The 19,712-nt window shown below is 42.6% G+C and overlaps 2 protein-coding genes across 5 annotated transcripts in view; one reads left to right on the forward strand and one right to left on the reverse strand.

Moving 5' to 3' along the window:
• The window catches only part of USPL1 (ubiquitin specific peptidase like 1), a 162,741-nt gene that overhangs the window by 80,883 nt on the left and 62,146 nt on the right, over nt 1-19,712 (reverse strand). The gene's annotated exons all lie outside the window — the stretch shown is intronic.
• Nucleotides 4,029-19,712, forward strand: part of KATNAL1 (katanin catalytic subunit A1 like 1) — a 34,921-nt gene continuing 19,237 nt past the window's right edge. The window contains exons 1-6 of one of the 4 annotated variants that reach the window (XM_081197968.1): nt 4,029-4,182; nt 5,196-5,300; nt 9,627-9,802; nt 12,814-12,974; nt 14,067-14,232; nt 19,119-19,246. In XM_081197968.1, the coding sequence (XP_081054094.1) occupies nt 9,641-9,802; nt 12,814-12,974; nt 14,067-14,232; nt 19,119-19,246 (617 nt within the window). In that variant the 5' untranslated portion in view covers nt 4,029-4,182; nt 5,196-5,300; nt 9,627-9,640. Of the gene's footprint in view, nt 4,183-4,257; nt 4,386-5,195; nt 5,301-9,626; nt 9,803-12,813; nt 12,975-14,066; nt 14,233-19,118; nt 19,247-19,712 lie in introns of those variants that run through there. The other 3 variants (XM_081197969.1, XM_081197967.1, XM_081197970.1) reach the window with 3 other exon arrangements.

Raw genomic sequence — 19,712 nt, forward strand, 5'->3', positions numbered from 1 at the left:
TGGGAGTGGGCCAAACTGAACATTGTTTTTCACCAGCTGATGGTGGTATGCACCACACAGGTACCTGATGCACATGGCTTTATTTTGCTTTATTCTGCCTTACAAAGGGGCCTGTGTACTGAATGGAAGTAGAGAGTTGAGAAGCCCCATTTTCTCTGGGAAATAGCACCTAAGAATCAAACTACATGTGCTGCGACCAGATCTCCTGGTGACCTTTTGGCTACATATCCACCATACATTTAAATCACACCTCCCCAAGGAATCCTGTAAGCTGTAGTTTGCTAAGCATGTGGGAACTGGAACTCTGGGGTGGTGGTAAACTACAGTTCCCAGGTTTCTTATCTTTGGGGGAGGGGAGTGTTCTTCAAATGTATGGTGTATATGCAGCCTCTATGTATTTGTGACTTGTCTTGGGATAGAACCTCTCTAAGGACTGGGTTAAATACCCAGAAGTTGCTAATAGACTCACTAAGGAGAAAAAATAAAAAAAATCCTTCCAGTAGCACCTTAAAGACCAACTAAGTTAGTTCTTGGTATGAGCTTTCGTGTGCATGCACACTTCTTCAGATACACTGAAACAGAAGTTGCCAGACCCTTCTATATAGTGAGAAGGTGGGGAGGGGTATTACTCAGAAGGGTGGTGGGAATGGGAGATTGGCAGATAGCTGAGATGAGCCTGTTGACGACTCTTAACGACTGTAATAGGTCTTACAGGAAAAGGCAAGGGGTGAGAAGGTGAGAAATGGCTTAGTCATGTATAATGAGATAAGAATCCAGTGTCTTTGTTCAGACCAGGTCTCTCCATGGTTTTAAGTTTGGTAATGAGTTGTAATTCAGCAGCTTCTCTTTCCAGTCTATTTCTGAAATTCCTTTGTAGTAAAACAGCTACTTTGAGATCTTGTATAGAATGTCCTGGGAGACTGAAGTGTTCTCCTACTGGTTTCTCTGTTTTGTGATTCTTGATGTCAGATTTATGTCCGTTTATTCTTTGGCATAAGGTTTGGCCTGTTTGTCCAATATAGAGAGCTGAAGGACACTGTTGGCATTTGATGGCATACACAATGTTAGACGATGAGCAATTAAATAGTCCCAAGATGGTATGTGTGATGTTGTTGGGGCCAGTAATGGTGTTGTCCGGGTGTATGTGGTAGCAAAGTTGGCACCTGGGTTTATTGCAGGCTCTGGTGCCAGTGTCCGTGTTAAGTCTGGTTGTAGTATTATAAGGAGAAAAAGACAGACACTAAACTTGGCAGAGCTTACTTCTAAATGGGAATCCACAGGATTTTTGCCAGCTCATCTATCAACCCATGTCTGTTTATTGTACATAGGCGCCGACTCCATGGGGCTTGAGGGGGCCCGAGCCCCCTCAAAAATTCGTTTGGGGGGGCTCCGCCCCCCAATAATCTCCGGCGCCCCTCCAGCAGAGCGCCATCGCCGCCCCTCCCCCAGCCCAAAATGCACAGGGTTGGGCTGCATGCCTCCTGCCCTCCCTCCCGAGCAAAAGCTCCACCCAATTTCCTTCGGAGCTGATTAATAGGCGCAGCACGCTCTCCCCTATTCGCTCACGAGGAGGCGGCGCCACTTTATTTGCATATTCATGAGCTTATTTATTATTCATGAGCTTTCCCGGCCCCCCCCCCCAATATTTTTTATAAGTCCGCGTCCCTGTTATTGTATAACATTTTGCTCATCAGCGCTCCCAACCAGGAAGGGCCATCTGCTCAACACCCTCCTCCCCCCTCAAAAAAACCAACCACCTTGCATATAAGAATATGCTGTGTGTGCGCTTCAGAGATGCAAAAGAACGATATCTTCTGCCCTGAGTGTAGTCAACAGCAGCTTTGAGCTGAGGCGAGGGACGGGGAGGGATGGAGCCAAGTCATTCTTTCCCATATCCACCCACAGTGGCTTTTAAGATTTAAAGAACTTATCAAGAGAGCCAATAATGCATTGCTTGCATTACATCTTACTTGGCCTTAAGGGGCAGCCTTTCATTGGAAGATGACACCCTTAGGAGTGCTGTGCAGCAATGAATAATGGCTATTACATTTTTAGACATTTCCAGTGCCTAATAATGCTGATCTGATACCTACCTGGGAAATTGCCATTTTAGGCCTGGAGCCTTGAATTGAGTCCTTAGCTGCAAGTTACGGCTGCAAATTAATGCTAAGGTTTTCACTGCTATTTTAGATGCTGCAGCAAAATTATGGCGCACTTTGGTGCTGTTCATTGAAAACTCCTTTTTTCTCCTCTTTGCAGATGTTCAGCCGTCTCCAGCTCAATAACTTGAGCTTCTCTCCAGAGAGCTTTAAGTTCTTTAAATATCTTCAGGTTGCCAGATTTCTTATGTTCTCTATCCAGGAAACCAATTTTGTGTCTAAACTCTCGAGATTAGTTTGACAGCATCTTCCGTGTGTTCCATGCAGCCCAATAAAATGCTGCCTAATTGCTGCCTTTGCAGAGTCTGGGGAGTGAGTGGATTTGGCTTTAGACTATCATTGTGGACAATAAATTCTTCTCAGGCTGCCGTTAAGCCTTATTATTGAAATTGGAGCTGCAGTTCTCTAAGTAACCCCAAAGCACCTTGTACAGTTGCTCCCTTCACACACAATGCAAGGCTGTGATTTGCAGGCAACTGATATGATGAATGAAGACAGAAACACCAGCTTTCTTTCCTCTTCAAAATGAAAATCAGTGTTTCTTCAAACACAGCAGTGAGCAGCACTTAAGTGGAAACTGATAGGATTTATGTTAGTAGTGACAAAACTGTTTTGTCACCCACCCACCTAGAGACTTATACATGACTAAATTTAGTTGGATCTGAGCCAATTTTGTTAAATTTAGTTGTATTTTTTATTTATTTACTCCATTTCAAAGGGCTGCAACAGGAGGAAGGTATCTAAAACACCCTGCTTCTGCTTAAATATGTTTAGTATTGTACTGTTTTCTTTCATTACTGCTGCTAATTTTATTTATAATAATTAACAGCACAATCCTAGGCCCGTCTACTCTGAAGTAAAATCCCAGTGAGTTCAATGGGATTTATCCTAAGAGGCTTCAGAGTAAATGCATTTTTTTGTATCAAAAAGCATTGTACGGTAATGATGACTATACAGCTTTAATAATGTACATAAAACTTCAGTTTTACGATGGAGGAAATAAAGATAGGTACTGTGTCCACAATTTAATTTTACCATGATTTGTAAAGTTTAATAGAACACATCTTATTATATAGTCAGAGACTTGGTAAACGCTCAATATGATTTTATTTGTATTTCTTTACTTCATAAAATTTATATACCACTTGATTGTAGGAAAAAACCTCAAAGCGGTTACCGTTTTCCCATGACTACATTAAGGACCTTGGTGGGATCAAAGGTGGGTTATTTAGAAGAGGTAAGGCTGGATCCAGACCCATAGCTGACCTATTGACACTAATGGAACAAGGTAGTCATGACTTCCTCAATTCTCATTGATTTCAGTGGCATGACTGTCTGGCTACAAGCCTGAATGCCTATTTTATTTTTTATTTTTGTGTGTGTGTGTGTGTGTGTGTGTGTATAAAACACTATTATATTATTACACTTTGTAGCCATGATCGTTATTCATCAACCGAGCTTCCTTGCAATTAAAGAGAAAAGAAGAATGGCATATGAAGGGGGAAAGGGGGCAGCATAGTAACACTCCCCCCCAAAAAAAAATATCTCGGTGAATAGATTTTATTTTTTTTAAAAAAAATGCTGACGTGAGCAGAAAACTCTGAACTGAGGAAAAGTTTATTGGGTCGGGGAGGGGAGGGGGCAGCAGAAACCGCCCGTTGGTTCGACCTCGAAGATTCAAGTCTCCCTCCAGCAGGGGGAGGAGCGGCAGGAGCTCTGCATACACACGCGTGCGCGCGCGCCCTTCCCCTCCCCTCTCCGCCTCCATGGTAACCAATCGCCGCCGCTACCGCGCGCTCGCACCAACGAGCCGGAGGGCTAAGCCCCCTCCTCTCCTCGCGTGCGCAAAGAAAGACGCGCGAGTGCTCTCTCTCTCTCTCTCAGGCCGGCCTTTCCATCCTCCCCCCCCCCCGCCCCGCGCGTTCTCACCGGGTCGTCAGCCTAGAGTCAGGAGGATGCGAAGCCAGCCCCCTCGCCGCCAGCCGCGAGTCGCAGTGTTTCGTAGTTAGGCGTCCCTCCGCAGGTAAGCCAAGTCCAAAGGGGTCGGGGGGGGGGGGAGAGATTTATTTTTTTCTTTCTCCCCCTCCCTCTCATTCCTTCGCGAGGCATGGTGGGAGTTGTAGTCTCGCCTTCGCCTGGTAGCCCAAGGAGACGCGAAGCTGACAAAAGGACTACAAATCCCAGCGAAGTTCTTGTCTCGGGCTTCGTGCCGCTTCTTTTTTGCCTGTGAGTCTCTTTCAGCGCCCCCTCCCCGCTTCATTTTGAGGGTCGGCTAGAGGGGGGGGGGAAGAGAAAGGCAGTTATGTGGAGGGGAAGGTGGTGGGGAAGCGACCGCACTGTGGGGCGTCGCCCATATAACGGTGTCGAGAGGCCCCTCCCCTCCTCTTCTGCCTGTAGGAGGCCTTAAGATTTCGCGCTCTCAGCCAAGGTTGGGGTGGCAACATTAGGCAGCTAGATCATGATGCTATAGGTTTACGCGACAAGAAGGAGCTGGGAAATTAATGAGATATATTGCCATGGCTGCAAAACCAAAAGAGAGAGGAGGCTATACTTAGGGCTCTGCAAGTAATGTCTCCTGTATAGATTTCAGTGCAAAGGACAATAAAACCAGATAATTCCTTGCAGCTTTAATGTTAGAGATTGCTGTCCCCCTTCACAACGTGATGGGATGAATTTAACATTTCAGGCTTTATTAATAATAATACTGCCCTATCTCTGCAGGTCTCAGGGCGGTTCACAGGATAAAATTAGAATATAAAACCACAAAATACATAATCAAAATAAAAACAAAAAGAACCCAATAACAACCCACCCCTGCAACGCATTTTAAAAGGGCATAGGATGTCAAACATGAAGCCAATCATGATGTAGCAATGGATTCATTTTGTATTTCAGCTTGTTTTCCTTGAAACACTTAAGATTTTAATGGCAACAATTTAAGTGTTTTAAAAGAAAATCTGTTCAGGTCTGTATTGGATGAAGTATTTTGAAGCATTAAGTTGGGTGAAAGCTAACTGCAGTCTCACCCTTTTCTAGAGCTGTGCCCTTTCAGAGTTCTTCTGCAGTTGCAGTGATGTGGGTTCTCACCTGGATGTGATGCTTTGCATGTTTGAAACTGCCACCATCAGTTGAATGCCACAGGTAGAACACTTGGAGTCTTTCAAACACAGGACGTTCCGATAGAGGCATTTCACACATTGTCATTGTATGATGCTCATGAAGCAGCTGTGAGTGGCATCCAAGTTAGCAAGGTGTGCTCAGCATGCTTTCATGCTCGCTTTAAAAATATTATTATCTCTGTCTCCATGGAGGACCCAGAAGACAAGACCGCATCAATGGGCTTGATGTGGCCAAAAAACGTGCAGAATCCTGGCAAGACTGAGGTCCTGTGGGCAAATGGGTATTGATTTGAGAAGCTGCATAGGTAGCCTGTTCTGGAAAGGGTTGCAACCCACCCACAAATATGATTGTGCAGCCTGGGGCTGTTTCTGTACCCAGCATTGTTACTTGAGGCACAGGTGGCCTCAGTGGCACAGAGTGCCTTTTTCCAGCTCTGGCTGATTCATCAGCTCTGACCATTCCTGGTTAGAGAGAACCAAGCCAGAATGACACATCGTCTGTTAATCTCATGTTTGGATTACTGTAATGCACTGTATGTATGGCTGCCCTTAAGAACAACCCAGAAGTCACAGTGGGGAATGCTACTGCCAAAATATTGTTCAGGGCAGCATGTAGGGATAATTTAATACCTAACCTGGAAGATCACTTCCAGCTGCTCTATAGGTAGTTAAAAAGAGAAAAGGGGCAGATCTGGGATTCAGTCTTAGACCCCCCCCCCAAATCACTCCCTAACATCACCCATGCTTATTAGCATGTGCATCTGTATTGTGGAGCAAAGGAAAACTGAGGAAACGGGTCTAGTAGAGCATAGTGTTTCCTGGAATGGCAGAAAACAGAGTCTGCAAAAATGTTGTATGCAGGTGATTCAAAAAAAGGAAAAGCCTTTCAGAATATATTAGATCATTGGTGTCTTGTTTATAACCCATAGAGAGAACTTTCTTTCTAACCTTGGTTAGGGATCAGCTCAGCTTATGCTGTTAAGAGTGAAGGTTAATATCTTTTGTGACCTCCTTATCTTATCTAGTGTAAGATTTCTAAACCTTGGGCAGGAGCAGCAGCTTTCTGACATGCATATATGAACCCTCTTATGCATGATACATAAATGAAGGAGACTCAAAAGCTACCTGGATTTTGTGATAGACTAATACAGGAGTCAAATTATAGTTTTTGCAAATCATGACAAAACTGTAAAAGGGGGGGGGGGAAGCTGTTGGCATAAATGTAAGTAGCCAAAATGCTAGTTTTAAAGAGCCATGTTCTGCAGGCAGAAAAAAACATGAAAATGTTTGAAGAAAAAACATTTTTGGTTATATCCTGTGCTGTATGAGCAACATTCCACTAATGCAGTAGGACTTTCCTTTCCTCTTTTCCATGTGCCCCTCAAATTGCTCCAGAGGGTCCCCCAACAACATGAGTTGGGAAAGCATTGCAAGCAGTGCCCCAATGGTATGGGGACTGTTTGCTTTACATAGCAGGGGTTGTCTTGCGTTCATTTCAAACTGAAGAACATTTTATAGAGCCTTTTTGGAGATGGACAGCACTCCTTTTGAGATTCGTGCTCTTGATTTGTGAATATTTAAGACTTAGAAATGTCTGGGCCTGACTTTTAAGACAGGTTTCCTGTTATGTTTGTTATTAGTAGGATACAGTAACCCTGCAACTTAGGCACATTTTAGTTGTGCACATTCAGCTTTCCACACATGACAATTAAAAATAAATAAATAAAAAGAGGCAGAAGGGGGCAGAGTTTTGGAAAAATGATTTTGGCAATCCCATCTGCCATTGAACCCAGTGAGTTTTGACCACATGTGATTTTGGCTTTAGGCACGATCCCCAGAACATAATCTGAAGGTGTGTCCAGAATACTGTCTATTCCTGTTGTTTTGGATGAGTTTCAATTTGGAAGGCTCAAGGATGTGGACAGGGTGCCTGGATCAGTCAGGGCAACCACTTGAGCTCTGGACCCTTGCCATCTTGACTGATAAAGAGGGGACAGTTGGCTGGGCCTGGGAGGTGATTAATGTTTTCTTGTAAGAGGGGGTGGTCCTTGCCTGCTTGAAGGAGGCAATGGTAAAACCACCTCAAGAAACCCTCCCTGGATTTATTGGTTTGTTTCTGTTTTAGTATGTATTATGTATATTGTGTCCTCATTTTGCACTTTTCTGTTGTGAACCTCCCTGTGATCTTTAGATGAAGGCCGGTATACAAATTTAATAAACAAATTGTGTTTTCCTTGTGCCAGAAATAACTAGGTGACATCACCTTCTCTTCAACCATGTTTTCAGAAGCGTCCTGGAGGGCTTTACTGTATCTCAAGTGCATTAATTTGTTTGGGTTGTTGTCTGGAAAGAGGCCAGCTTCAACTAATCAGTTCTGTACATTGAAGCGAAAGAGCATTGCTTGGCCAGAACCTGCAGTGTAGCCTATGTTTTGACTGCTTTGCAAGTGTCATTCAGCAAGGCATCTTTTGTGACGACTAGAATGAATAAAAAACAACATAGAGCCAGCTTGTTGTGTGGGTTGATTTTTTTTTGAAAGATCTGAAAAACCTGCTTCTGTATGGATGAGCAGAGGGTTGGAGACTATTTTTATTGATGAGATGCAGTACTTTTGTAGCAGAAACCCGTATCCTTGCCATTATTGGGCCTCACATGCATGAATACTGCTGTTGGGTCTTCATTGTGTACATTGCTCTATATATTTCGGCCTTATTCACAAATGACACCTTTTCAGTGAATTTATTTTTAAAGGTAATATGTGAATGATGGCTGGGAATAAGTGTACCACAAGATGTATATATCAGAGAGCTTGAATAAGATAAGATTTCTGGTGGTGGTTGGAGGCTCCATAGTAAGCAAACCAGCAATAAATTGTGCAGAACAGTAAAAGGTGAGATTATAGGCCTAAATTGCAATTTTTTAGATTTGTTGTTTTTCACACACAGAAGAATGTCCCAAAGTGACTTACAGCATAAAATGCATTAAAATTGTTTTTTAAAAATGCAGATCCTAATTGTGTTCATCCAAGAATATTCATAGAAGGACAAATTCTACCCACCTCACTAAAGGATGAACACTGAAAAGGCCAAAAAACAACAACTCACTACCCTCCCTACGAGGTCTGGGTAGATGGATGTTTAAGCCTTGCACCTAACACTGGCACTGGGCATAAGTCCCTTGGGAGAGTTTGCTGCAAACATGGAGATACCACTGAGAAGGCTTGCTTACATATTGTGGATCTCTGCACGTTGAGAAAGCCTGTTGAGAAGAGCCTCTAATGGCTACCACAAGGTCTAGATAGGTTCAGATGAGGAGCGGTATTGGAGCCCTGAGCCATATAGAGCTTTTAAAGGTCAAAACAGGACTTTGAACTGAGCTTAAGAACTGATCAATGGCCACTGCAGTTGTGCAAGAATTGGACTCGTGACCTCCGCAATCTTGCTACTGAAGTCTGTTCTAACTGAAGTTTCTGAGCCATCTTCAAAGGCAGACCCATCCATGTATACAGTAGTACCTCGGTTTACGAACTTAATCTGTTCCGGAAGCCCATTCTTAAATCAAAGCTGTTCTTAAACTGAGGCGTGCTTTCCCTAATGAGGCCTCCCACCACTGGTGCCCTTCCACCGTTTGTATTCCATTCTTAGACCGAGGTAAAGTTCTCAAACCGGGACACTATTTCCGGTTTTGCGGAGTTTGTAAACCAAATTGTTCTTAAACTGGACTGTTCTTAAACCGAGGTACCACTGTAATGTGTTTCTGTAATCTAACATTGAAGCTACCACAGCACAGACAAGAGAAGTTTGGTTATCTCTGTCTATACAGTGGTACCTCTGGATGCGAACGGGATCTGTTCCGGAGCCCCGTTCTCATCCCTAACCGAACGCAACGCGCGTCTGCGCATGCACGGATCGCGATTCGCCGCTTCCGCGCATGCGCGTGACATCATTTTGAGTGCGCATGCGCGAGTGGAGAAACCCGGAAGTAACACGCTCCGTTACTTCCTGGTTGCCGTGGAGCGCAACCCAAAAATGCTTAACCTGAAGCTACTTCAACCTGAGGTATGACTGTATAGGGTCATAGGTGTTGGAAGACACACTATGCAACAAAGGTGGTTTGTGCCTTGATCAACAGTACATAATGGATTCACAAATACCACCAAGTTATGCACCAGTTTCTTCAGGGGGGAGTAGCAGTATTCAGAGCAAACTGAGCCCCACTCATCTGGTCTAACAACACCTCAGTTTTTTTGGTCTCATCCAGTCCATGAGAATAACCTCAGGTTACTACTTAATGATTTGTTAGACCGCATGCAATTATTTTCTTTTTATGTTTCCATGCTGTGTTGTAGGTTTCTCGAAGAAAATGAATTTGGCCGAGATCTGTGATAATGCTAAAAAAGGAAGGGAATATGCACTTCTCGGAAACTATGACTCCTCCATGGTTTATTACCAGGGTGTCATCCAGCAAATTCAAAGACACTGTCAATCCATCAGAGACCCAGCACTGAAGGGCAAATGGCAGCAGGTATGAAAAAACAATACTTTCATGACTAGATATTTTATTTATTGGGAAATATATATGCTGCTGGTGGTGGCTCATGTGATGGCCAGAAATAGAACAAAAAGATTGAAAACATTAAAATAAACAATACAAAACTTCATAACATCAACAAATTAGGAGTGGGGCAGGCTGCAACATCTATGGAATGCCCTTAGCTATCAGTCACATTAAAGCCCCCCCCCCAATGATTTTACTCTTTTCCTAATCCATTAGTTGATCTGGCTAGGTTAGCCACACCTAGTAAGTGAACCACAAGAAAATGGGAATATCTTTCAGCAATTTTTAAACATATTGATGGTCATGTATGAATTCTGCTAAATTGAAGTTCATAAACATTTAGTTGACATTTGCAGATTCGTTTTTTTTCTTAAACAATGGTTTTTTTTACATCTAATGGAATCTGTTTTCTTTTTATTAATAATATTTTATTCATTCTCTTCTCTTTCTGAATGCATATTCATCATTGTATAGTGGTACCTCGGGTTACATATGCTTCAGGTTACATACGCTTCAGGTTACACACTCTGCTAATCCAGAAATAGTGCTTCAGGTTAAGAACTTTGCTTCAGGATAAGAACAGAAATCGGGCTCCGGTGGTGCAGCGGCAGCAGGAGGCCCCATTAGCTAAAGTGGTGCTTCAGGTTAAGAACAGTTTCAGGTTAAGAACAGACCTCCGGAACGAATTAAGTACTTAACCCGAGGTACCACTGTATTCCAAAGAAACACCCCTGTTAACAAGCATGGTTAACTCTTTCTACTTCCTCTGCTGCCCCTGCTTTCCCTTTCCCATCCTTCTCCCCCTAACCCTCTTTCCTGTGTCTTGCTTTGATCCCTCCTTAGTAAAGGAGTAGGTGCTATAGTAGGTGCTATTTTGCAAGTTCCTCTTCTTTCCTGTATCACCCAATGTGCAGGAAGCTTAGACGGATAAACCTGATTTGCTAAAAGCATTAACTTAGTCTGGACATTGTACAGTGCCATCAAAAATTTTGTGGCATATGTTTTGCGTTGATGTCAGAGATGTTTAATTTTCTACAATTACTTTTTGGTTGGTGTCAGTTACAGGTAAGACAAATTAAGAACAAAGCAAATAAGAGTCATAGAACTTGGTGAGACTATATATGAGGAAAATTTAGAGTTGGGCTACAAGTCACATCTTCAACCACAATTCTGTTTCAGAATTTTGCTTTCTGGGGGGGGGGGCGGGGCGGGCGAATTGCACCCTTGTGTATGATGTGCTAAACTAGAACAAGGATAATTTCATTGTTACTGTGTCTTTTTATTTAAACTGGCATTTTACATGAATCCTCTTTTCATATAATAAAAAAAAACCTTAGCAGGATTTCATCTCACTATTTCAAAATAGATTTTTGTTTTGACTCATTTAGCCTTCATATTTGTTGGGTCCATTATGGCAGTTGCTCATTGCCTTGTCATTAATAAGAGCATCAATTTCTCCTGACATATTATCATGACTCTGTGACTGTGCAATGTACAATTGGCCCTTTTAATTTAGGGGTGCATTCACAAATGCCATCTTGCTGTACATGCAAGCAGTCCTAATCATCCGTATACATATACAGATGTAACTTGTAAGGCATGCAATCATGGATACAGTCAGCAGCAATGTCCATGATTGCATCAGCACTTTCCAGGGGCACTGATGATGGGCATTGCTGCCTGCTGGGTCCGTGAATGCCTACTTTTCATGTTACTTTGGCCCTACAAATGTGTAGTCTGTTGTTAAGTGCCCTTGATAAAATCAGAGCTTGAAAAATAATATCTCTCTGATTCAGCAGGTTAATTCTCCCTGCCAAAACTAGAAAGTCCAGTGATTTCAGTGGGTCTATACTGAATGTCACTTCCTTGGATATTGCCCAATGCCAATACACCTATTTAAAGATTTTTGTGGTGTGACACATTGAAGTCTTTCTTATTTGTTAAACTCATGGAATCATACTGTTGGCTTTCTGTGTGAGATGCTTTGATTCTGTTTGAGGTGTGTGTGGAATTGATCGTTTCAAAGGCCACACATCCTTTGATCGCAACAGGAGCGGAAATAGGCCATATGTTTGCTGTTGATAGATATAAGAGCAGGTTCATTGGAGGTTTCCTGTGCACTGTCTGTTCCATCTGTACTGGATCAGTTTTGATTACTGTGTCCTGAGGTTGTAGACAAGCTGCTTGAAGAAGTGTGTCCGGCCCCCTGCCCCCTTAATACTTTTCCATCTTGGCTTCTTAAAGCTAGTGTTAGGCTATTGATTGGGTGGCTCCAGGAAATGATCAGTGGTTCACTGGAGAAATACCCAGTGACTAATACCCTCTTTTCAGGCAAGGTGCTCCAGAGGGTGGCAGCGGTTCAGCTTCAGGCATGCTTGGATTGAGACTGAATGTCTGGGTCCATTTCAGTCTGGCTTTAGGCCTGGTCATGGCACTGAAAGAGCCTTGGTTGCCCTGACATTTGTCAGGAAAGAGATGGGGGAGTGTGACAATCTTCATTCTTTTTAACCTCTTGGTGGCTTTCCAAAACCATTGACCATGCATGCTATCTTTCTTGAGCAGCTCAGGGATGTGGGGTTGGGGGCACTCTATAGTTCAACGGTTGTGTTCCTACCTTCAGGGCTATTTCCAGAAAGTAGTTTTGGGAGGCTACTGGGAAACCATGGGAGCCTTCCTGTGGTGTTCCCCATGCTATTTGAAATCTATATGAAACGACTGGGAGGTGCCATCAGGAGTTTTGCTGATGAAGGGCAGGTAATAAATTTAATGGTGGTAACATAAGCACATTTTTTAAATAATAAATGATACGATCTCATACAGAAAATTGGGCAAATAGGTGTTGGAGAGATAGACTGCAGTCTGCCTACAGCCAGCTGTGCAGTATATCATTCCTGCCTTATCCTAATGATGAGCTTAATTCTTTTGTAGTTTAACTAGGAATGCTTTAGTCAGTGTAATAAACTGTGCTTGTTTTCAAGGTTCGGCAAGAACTGTTGGAAGAATATGAACAAGTAAAGAGCATTGTCAACACTTTAGAGAGTTTTAAAATAGACAAACCTACAGATATTCCTATATCTTATCAAGATGAAAATTTTAGGGATCCAACTGTTTGGCCACCTCCTGTTCCAGCTGAGCACAGGTAATTGGGTTTAAAATAAGTTTGCAGTTTTTATTGGTGGATTAATTACCTGTACTTAATATTTGAGAGTGTATGTAGTATAGTGACTAAGAAATTAGGTTTATTTCAAACCTTTATTACTTCTTTCCCTGTTCTGGCTTCTTTAGACTGTTTTCTGGTAAGGGTTTCAACTTTACTTGTTGCTGGATCAGTTCAGAAAACACAGCAAACAGCAGTGGTCTGTGTGAACCATTGTCCTAACCCTAAGTATGGTTTGAGCATATAAACACAGAGAAAAACTATGATTTACAGTGAGTCCTGCTTTGGGTAGGGATTGGCTGTGCTTCAGAGTTCCCACTTGGGAACTCCATAGTGTAGCCAGTCCCACTGTGGCATGTTGTCAGTGCTGATCAGCTAATTGGGGCTGACATCAAGGCTTGCTTGCCAAGTAACAATTTGGAATGTACTTTAAGGCTCACAGTTTTTCCTTTGCAACGGTACCTCTACTTGTCCCATGCCTGACAACAAAATTGGGACCCGTGTTGAGTCTAATTTGGCTTCCAGGGCAGAGGTTCCCCCTCTCTGCTTTACAGAAATACAACCATTATGATTTTCATAGCTGTAGAAGGGGAGACAAGGTAGTATGGGGCTAGGTAAAGGTAAAGGGACCCAGCATGACTAAGCCGCTTCTGGCGAACCAGAGCAGTGCACGGAAATGCCATTTACCTTCCCACCGGAGTGGTACCTATTTATCTACTTGCACTTTGAAGTGCTTTCGAACTGCTAGGTTGGCAGGAGCAGGGACCGAGCAACGGGAGCTCACCCCATTGTGGGGATTCGAACCGCCGACCTTCTGATCAGCAAGTCTTAGGCTCTGTGGTTTAACCCACAGCGCCACCCGCCTCCCTAGTATGGGGCTACAATGTACTTTACAATGTACTTTAATTCCGCTCTCCGCCCCAAAGCATGGCCACTGACCCACTGGCTTCTCACAGATCAACTTGCATGATCTGAACATCACGTTTTCCCCACCGCATTGGGTAGCAAAACACAGCAGTAAAGCATTTTGTTTCTCTCCAATGCTAGCTGCATCATGTTTCCTTTGCTTGACAGAGCCCCACCTCAAATAAAACGACCCAATCGAGAAGTGAAACCTTTGAGGAGAGAATCGCCAGGATTGCAGCGTGGACCTGTGGGCAGAGCTCAACCAATCTCAAAAAATGAAAAACCTGCCAGCAGCCGAGAAAGGGAATCTAGAGCAAAAGGAAAAGATGAAAAGGTAAGAATTTAGGGGGCAGCTGGCAGGTACCTTTCTTTTGTGGAAAAAAAATGTATATTTTCTGTTGGCAAAAAAGCATGAATGTGTAATGAATGCATACTTACAAAAATATAATTTTCCTCCCAATATTTACAACTGGTTCAGATATTAAGAGAGAGAAAGGAACAGACTGTGAGAGTTACCATCTCCTTTGAACAGCTGATACAAGATACAATTTTTAAATTGATGAAATTTAGAATGTTGAAAAGTTTAGTATTATATTCTTTGCTTCCCAAGCCAAAATATGTCTGAGAGACTGAACTCCCCCCAAAAAGAAGCGGGGAAGAGATGAACAGTGAATCTGTTTTGCTGTGTCAACACAAGAGAACTGCATTTTAAAAATTACTCTGAAACTATTAAGTTTTATAATACAAATGTAGTCCATGGAGGAAGCGTATTCTCAGATAGCAGTTTTCTGCATGTCTTATGGTTTTGTCCTTGAGTTCATTATTACCTTGACATAAATAACCAAATTAATCTAATTTTGGGTTGGGCAGTAGATACTGATAAAAGCTACAGCTTTTTAAAACTACTTGGTACAAGCAGAGGATTTTAACACCAGCTATGCATAAAATTGGAAGTTTTGCTCTGCACCAACAGTGGCAAATGAAAGCCTGACAGATTTTTATTTTGGAAAGACTTTAAAGATAAAGTGAAATTGGCTCAAGGAAGGAAAAGCAATAATGATTTTCTTGAATTGTAATGAATGTAAGGTAATTATAAAGAGGCAGGTTTTTTAGGCTATCTAAATACAGAACAATATTTTTGTATCAGCAAACTGTTTTACTTTGGTACATCCTTTATAGGTTGAGGGAAGTGCCTTTTGTTAATATGATTAGGAGATTGTATCTCTGCCACAGTCTCAGGTTTGTAAAAATTCTATGGTAGATAGCTTTACTTTGTAAAGTATTGTTTTGTGACAATTTGATTTAGCATCTGGAATTTAGAATCACATTTTAGCTTACAGGGTGTGTAAAGGAACACACACAATGTTCTCTGTACTAAGATTTTAGATAATATCTTTGTGGTCAGCTTGCAGAAGTAGGAAGGCTAAGGGAGCTGGGCATGTTTAGCCTGGAGAAGAGGAGGTTAAGGGGTGATATGATAGCCATGTTCAAATATATAAAAGGATGTCACATAGAGGAGGGAGAAAGGTTGTTTTCTGCTGCTCCAGAGAAGCGGACACGGAGCAATGGATCCAAACTACAAGAAAGAAGATTCCACCTAAACATTAGGAAGAACTTCCTGACAGTAAGAGCTGTTCGACAGTGGAATTTGCTGCCAAGGAGTGTGGTGGAATCTCCTACTTTGGAGGTCTTTAAGCAGAGGCTTGACAACCATATGTCAGGAGTGCTCTGATGGTGTTTCCTGCTTGGCAGGGGGTTGGACTCGATGGCCCTTGTGGTCTCTTCCAACTCTATGATTCTATGATTCTATGATTCTATGATTCCAAGTGCCTGTCTCTATTTCTGGTTTTATGCCAATGATGGCAGTGTTCTTTATTATTGTTGTCATTAGCTGTTTTTCCAAAACTTATATAAATAGTAGGAAATGATTTCCCCACAGATCTAATTCCAGTGTGATGTTGTAGAAGGTAGAGGATCAGAGTTACAGTAGGGCAATCTGAGTTTCAATTCATTCTCATCTATGGAGTTAATTGCAGGACTTTGGGCTAGCAATCTGTCCCTTAGGATTGCTGTGAGGATAAAATTGGCTAGCCCCAGGAATGTCATTCTGGGCTCATTGAAGGTGGAGAAGTCTACAAATGGAATAGAATAAATGGCATAGTTAATCATACATGATGTGTGCGTGCTTTCGCTTAAATGGAAGTGACCTCTGTATAGGAAGACGCTGTATGAAGCAGCCATTAATAGCAGTGTGACAGATTCTTATGCTGAATGGATCAACAGTGCCAAGGTGAAATTAAAGGTTATGGTTAGAATGGAAAAATACATGATAAAATGAAAATGCTTCGTGGAAGTTAAATGCATACCTGTCATTTGCATATATGGAAGATGGCACTTGTCATAAAACCTTTATGTTCTACTAGGAAAGAGCTAGGGCAAAGAGGGGAGGAAGATTTCCTTTTTCTTTTTGTCCACCTTCTCCACATGTTCATGCACACCCATTTTCTCTTTCATACACCTACATTCTCTTATAAGCATGCAGATATATATTCTCTTTCTCTCTTAATTTACATACATGGAAGTATACATACATACATGCCTTTGTTCTTTTTCACCCCCCCATGCATTATTTCCCCATTCATCTTCACTGCTGCTGCTTTTCCACTCATTCTTCTTCTTCCGCCCTCTGCCAGCAAGATTTGCTGGATTCTCTGGATCTAGGGAGGCTCCTTGCCACATCCCGAGTGCTCTTGGACAGGATAACTAGATAGGACAGAGAGACCCTTTGCCTGCATTGTTTCTCAAACTCTGGTCCCCAGCTGTTGTTTGACTACAACTCCTATCATCCCTGACCACTGGTCCTGCTAGCTAGGGATGATGGGAGTAATAGTCCAACAGCAGCGGGGGACCCAAGTTTGGGAAACACTGTTAGATGCCTTGGGGGAAAGGGACCCTGCAGCTGAGAGCTCTTAGAGTTAACCCATCAGTGTTCACTTTGCGTAAGATAAGATAAGCCTTCTCCCTTTGGGTGTAGGTCTAGCTCAGGCATCCCCAAACTCAGCCCTCAAGATGTTTTTGGACTACAATTCCCATCATCCCTGACCACTGGTCCTGTTAGCTAGGGATGATGGGAGTTGTAGTCCCAAATCATCTGGAGGGCCAAGTTTGGGGGTGCCTGGTCTAGCTGTAGTCAGGGTGTGGGTCTTGATTTTTAAAGCAACAGGAATGTGTTTTCCTGTAGCCCATCCCCAATATGTTTTTTGTCTTCAGCCAAACTGTTTATTTCTCAGTCTAGTTGCTTCAGACAGTTTGAAGTCATGTTGTTCCCTCCCTCTTTCCACTGGGAAGTGTGGTCCCCAAGCTGAGGGAGCAGCACTTTTTTTTCTACTTCCCAGTAAGCATCTGGCTGGTTCTAGTTGTCAGAAGGCCTTTGAGTGTGCCTTTCCTAGTCAGAGCAATTTATCTGACATCACATTGATGTCATGTAGGAGTTGTTTGCAGAATGTCTAGGGGCGGGGCCTGATATCACCGCAACGTGTAATGCACCAGGATTATATATCGCCCTCCAAGCACTGCTTGTAACCAGCACAAAATGATGAATTCTGGGGGTTCTGGTGCGATGCATTACAGAACTTGTACATGGGTTAAACTTCCACTGATATGCAGCTATTGCTGGGAATAGTAATCCTAAAGCAGTGGCATTGTGCAAAGGACCCTTTATTGTACAAAGCAGTTCTGCTTACCTCTCAGCCGGGGATTTTTAATGCAAAGAATCTGGTCACTAGGTGGCAGAAAGGAAATAGTTTATACTTTATATTGCAAAATGGAGCACAAAATGTGAAGATGCATAGCCTGGGCAGCTGCATGAAGAAGTACTGTCGTGGGTTACAGTACTATATTGTTTCCTGCCTGCTGAGCTGCTGTAGGGCACAGATGATGGGTGAGCTTTGTGCGAAGGAGCCAGCACCCAGAGGACAAAGCTGCGGGCAGCCTTGCACAAGTTTAATGGTCTTCTTTCCTTTCCTTCTGAGATTTTGCACCCTTTGGCTACAATCTTCTGATTTAAATGAAATTTTCAATGTTGCTTTTCTGTGCAAAAGGAAAGGTTGGTCAGAGATTTATGAATATCTCTGCTTACTCTTTTTTAAAAAGTGGGCTTGGGAAGGAACCAGACAGGAGTATTCTGCTTCCAAAGGGACTTGGGAAGAAATCCCTACACAGGGAACCCCATAAATTACCACTTCCGTACCCTCCTATTCCTCTGCTATCTGGCTTACCTGTGCCGCCCAATTCCCCAGCTGCATCTGTTCACTTTCTCATTAGCCGCTTATCCCAAGCAGCTAATGACACTTTCTGATTTGATTTGAAGTATGTAGAGAACAAATTGTTTCTTAATTCTGTCTAGCTTGGCTAAAAACAACCAACCTGCAGATGTTTTTCTGCATCACTGGGTACTGTAAACTTGCAAGGCATCTAAAAGGTTCTTTCTGAACTATTTGTAGTGCAGTATGGAGCTGCTGCTGTCTCATAAACTTCATAAACCTAAAGTATTTATAGGAACACTGAACTGTGTTGGTTTAAAAACAAAATGAAGAGATTGTTGGCATGTAGGGATGAGGATGAAATTTGATTCAGTTCATATTTAAAGGTGGATTTATCTGATTTGCACATTCGAAAATCAAACTACAAAAACTGAAGCATAGCTACCCTAGGTGGAGCTTAGCTCAGAATCTCATTCCTCCCTGAAAACAGTACCCTCAAAATCCTCTCCAACTTGCAGCACCGTTGCCAGTTCTAGAACTTCCCTGGAAATCCTAAGTTGTTTTCAAGAACCTTTAATTTGCCCCTTGCTTTTAATTAAATGCAACCTTTCCCTATTTTCAGAGTTCATAATTCCCTTTGAAACAAAACAGTGGGATCAGGGGACATAGTGCTAGCAATTCTCAGTTAGTGATCCCAATTCCCCCCACAATGTATATTGATCTGATGTACCTGCTTTTAACCCCCCCCCTTGGCATTTTCTTGAAATGTGCTTGTGCTCCCCCTCCCCCTGTGTGTGTGTTGGGGGGGGGGCTTTTTTTAGTCTTTTGCTTTCATGTCTTGTTGAGGTATGATGATGAAGGGAGTATGGCACAGAGAACAGCTCAAAAGAACAAAAAGAAACGTAGCTGTAGAATTCTTTTAACTTTCAGTTGATTAGCTTTCAACATCTTGATCTAGGGAAAGAAGATCCCCCAGGATGGTGCTGGTGATGGTGAAATTCAGAAGTTTGATGGAGCAGGATATGACAAAGATCTGGTTGAAGCTCTCGAAAGAGACATCGTGTCAAGGAATCTAAGTATTCATTGGTACAGTGCTTACTTTGTAAAGTGAGAAATGCTAGAATTCTTATCTGCCCAAGAAACCAGATACCTTCATCCTGAGGTTGTGGTTACTGCATAGTAAGTAAAACTCAAGGAAAAAACAGGAAAAGTGGCTTGTGGCCCCTTAAAAACCAGCATAAGCTGTGGTGGACTAGAGCTTAGTTGCAAAAACAGAATGCACAGCTACCTTTCTGCAACTTGTATTGTGAGTGCATTTTCTTCCTACACTACAGCCATTCTCTGCACATTGAGTGCTCTGGATATATTCAAAGGCATGTTCCTGCCCCAAAAGTACAAGGTAAAAACTGATTTTGTAGTTATGATCCCCAATATTCAAAGCTAAGTTCCAGTGAGCCAAGGCTCAAACTAAGCTCAAACTGGCATCAAGTCTGGTTCACGTGACACGGTAATCCAAGCTTTGTCTGGCTGTTGGAAAGCAGCTCACAGGTGA

The sequence above is a fragment of the Podarcis bocagei genome, assembly GCF_964188305.1.
Source record: "Podarcis bocagei genome assembly, chromosome: 6".
Classification (NCBI taxonomy): Eukaryota; Metazoa; Chordata; class Lepidosauria; order Squamata; family Lacertidae; genus Podarcis; species Podarcis bocagei.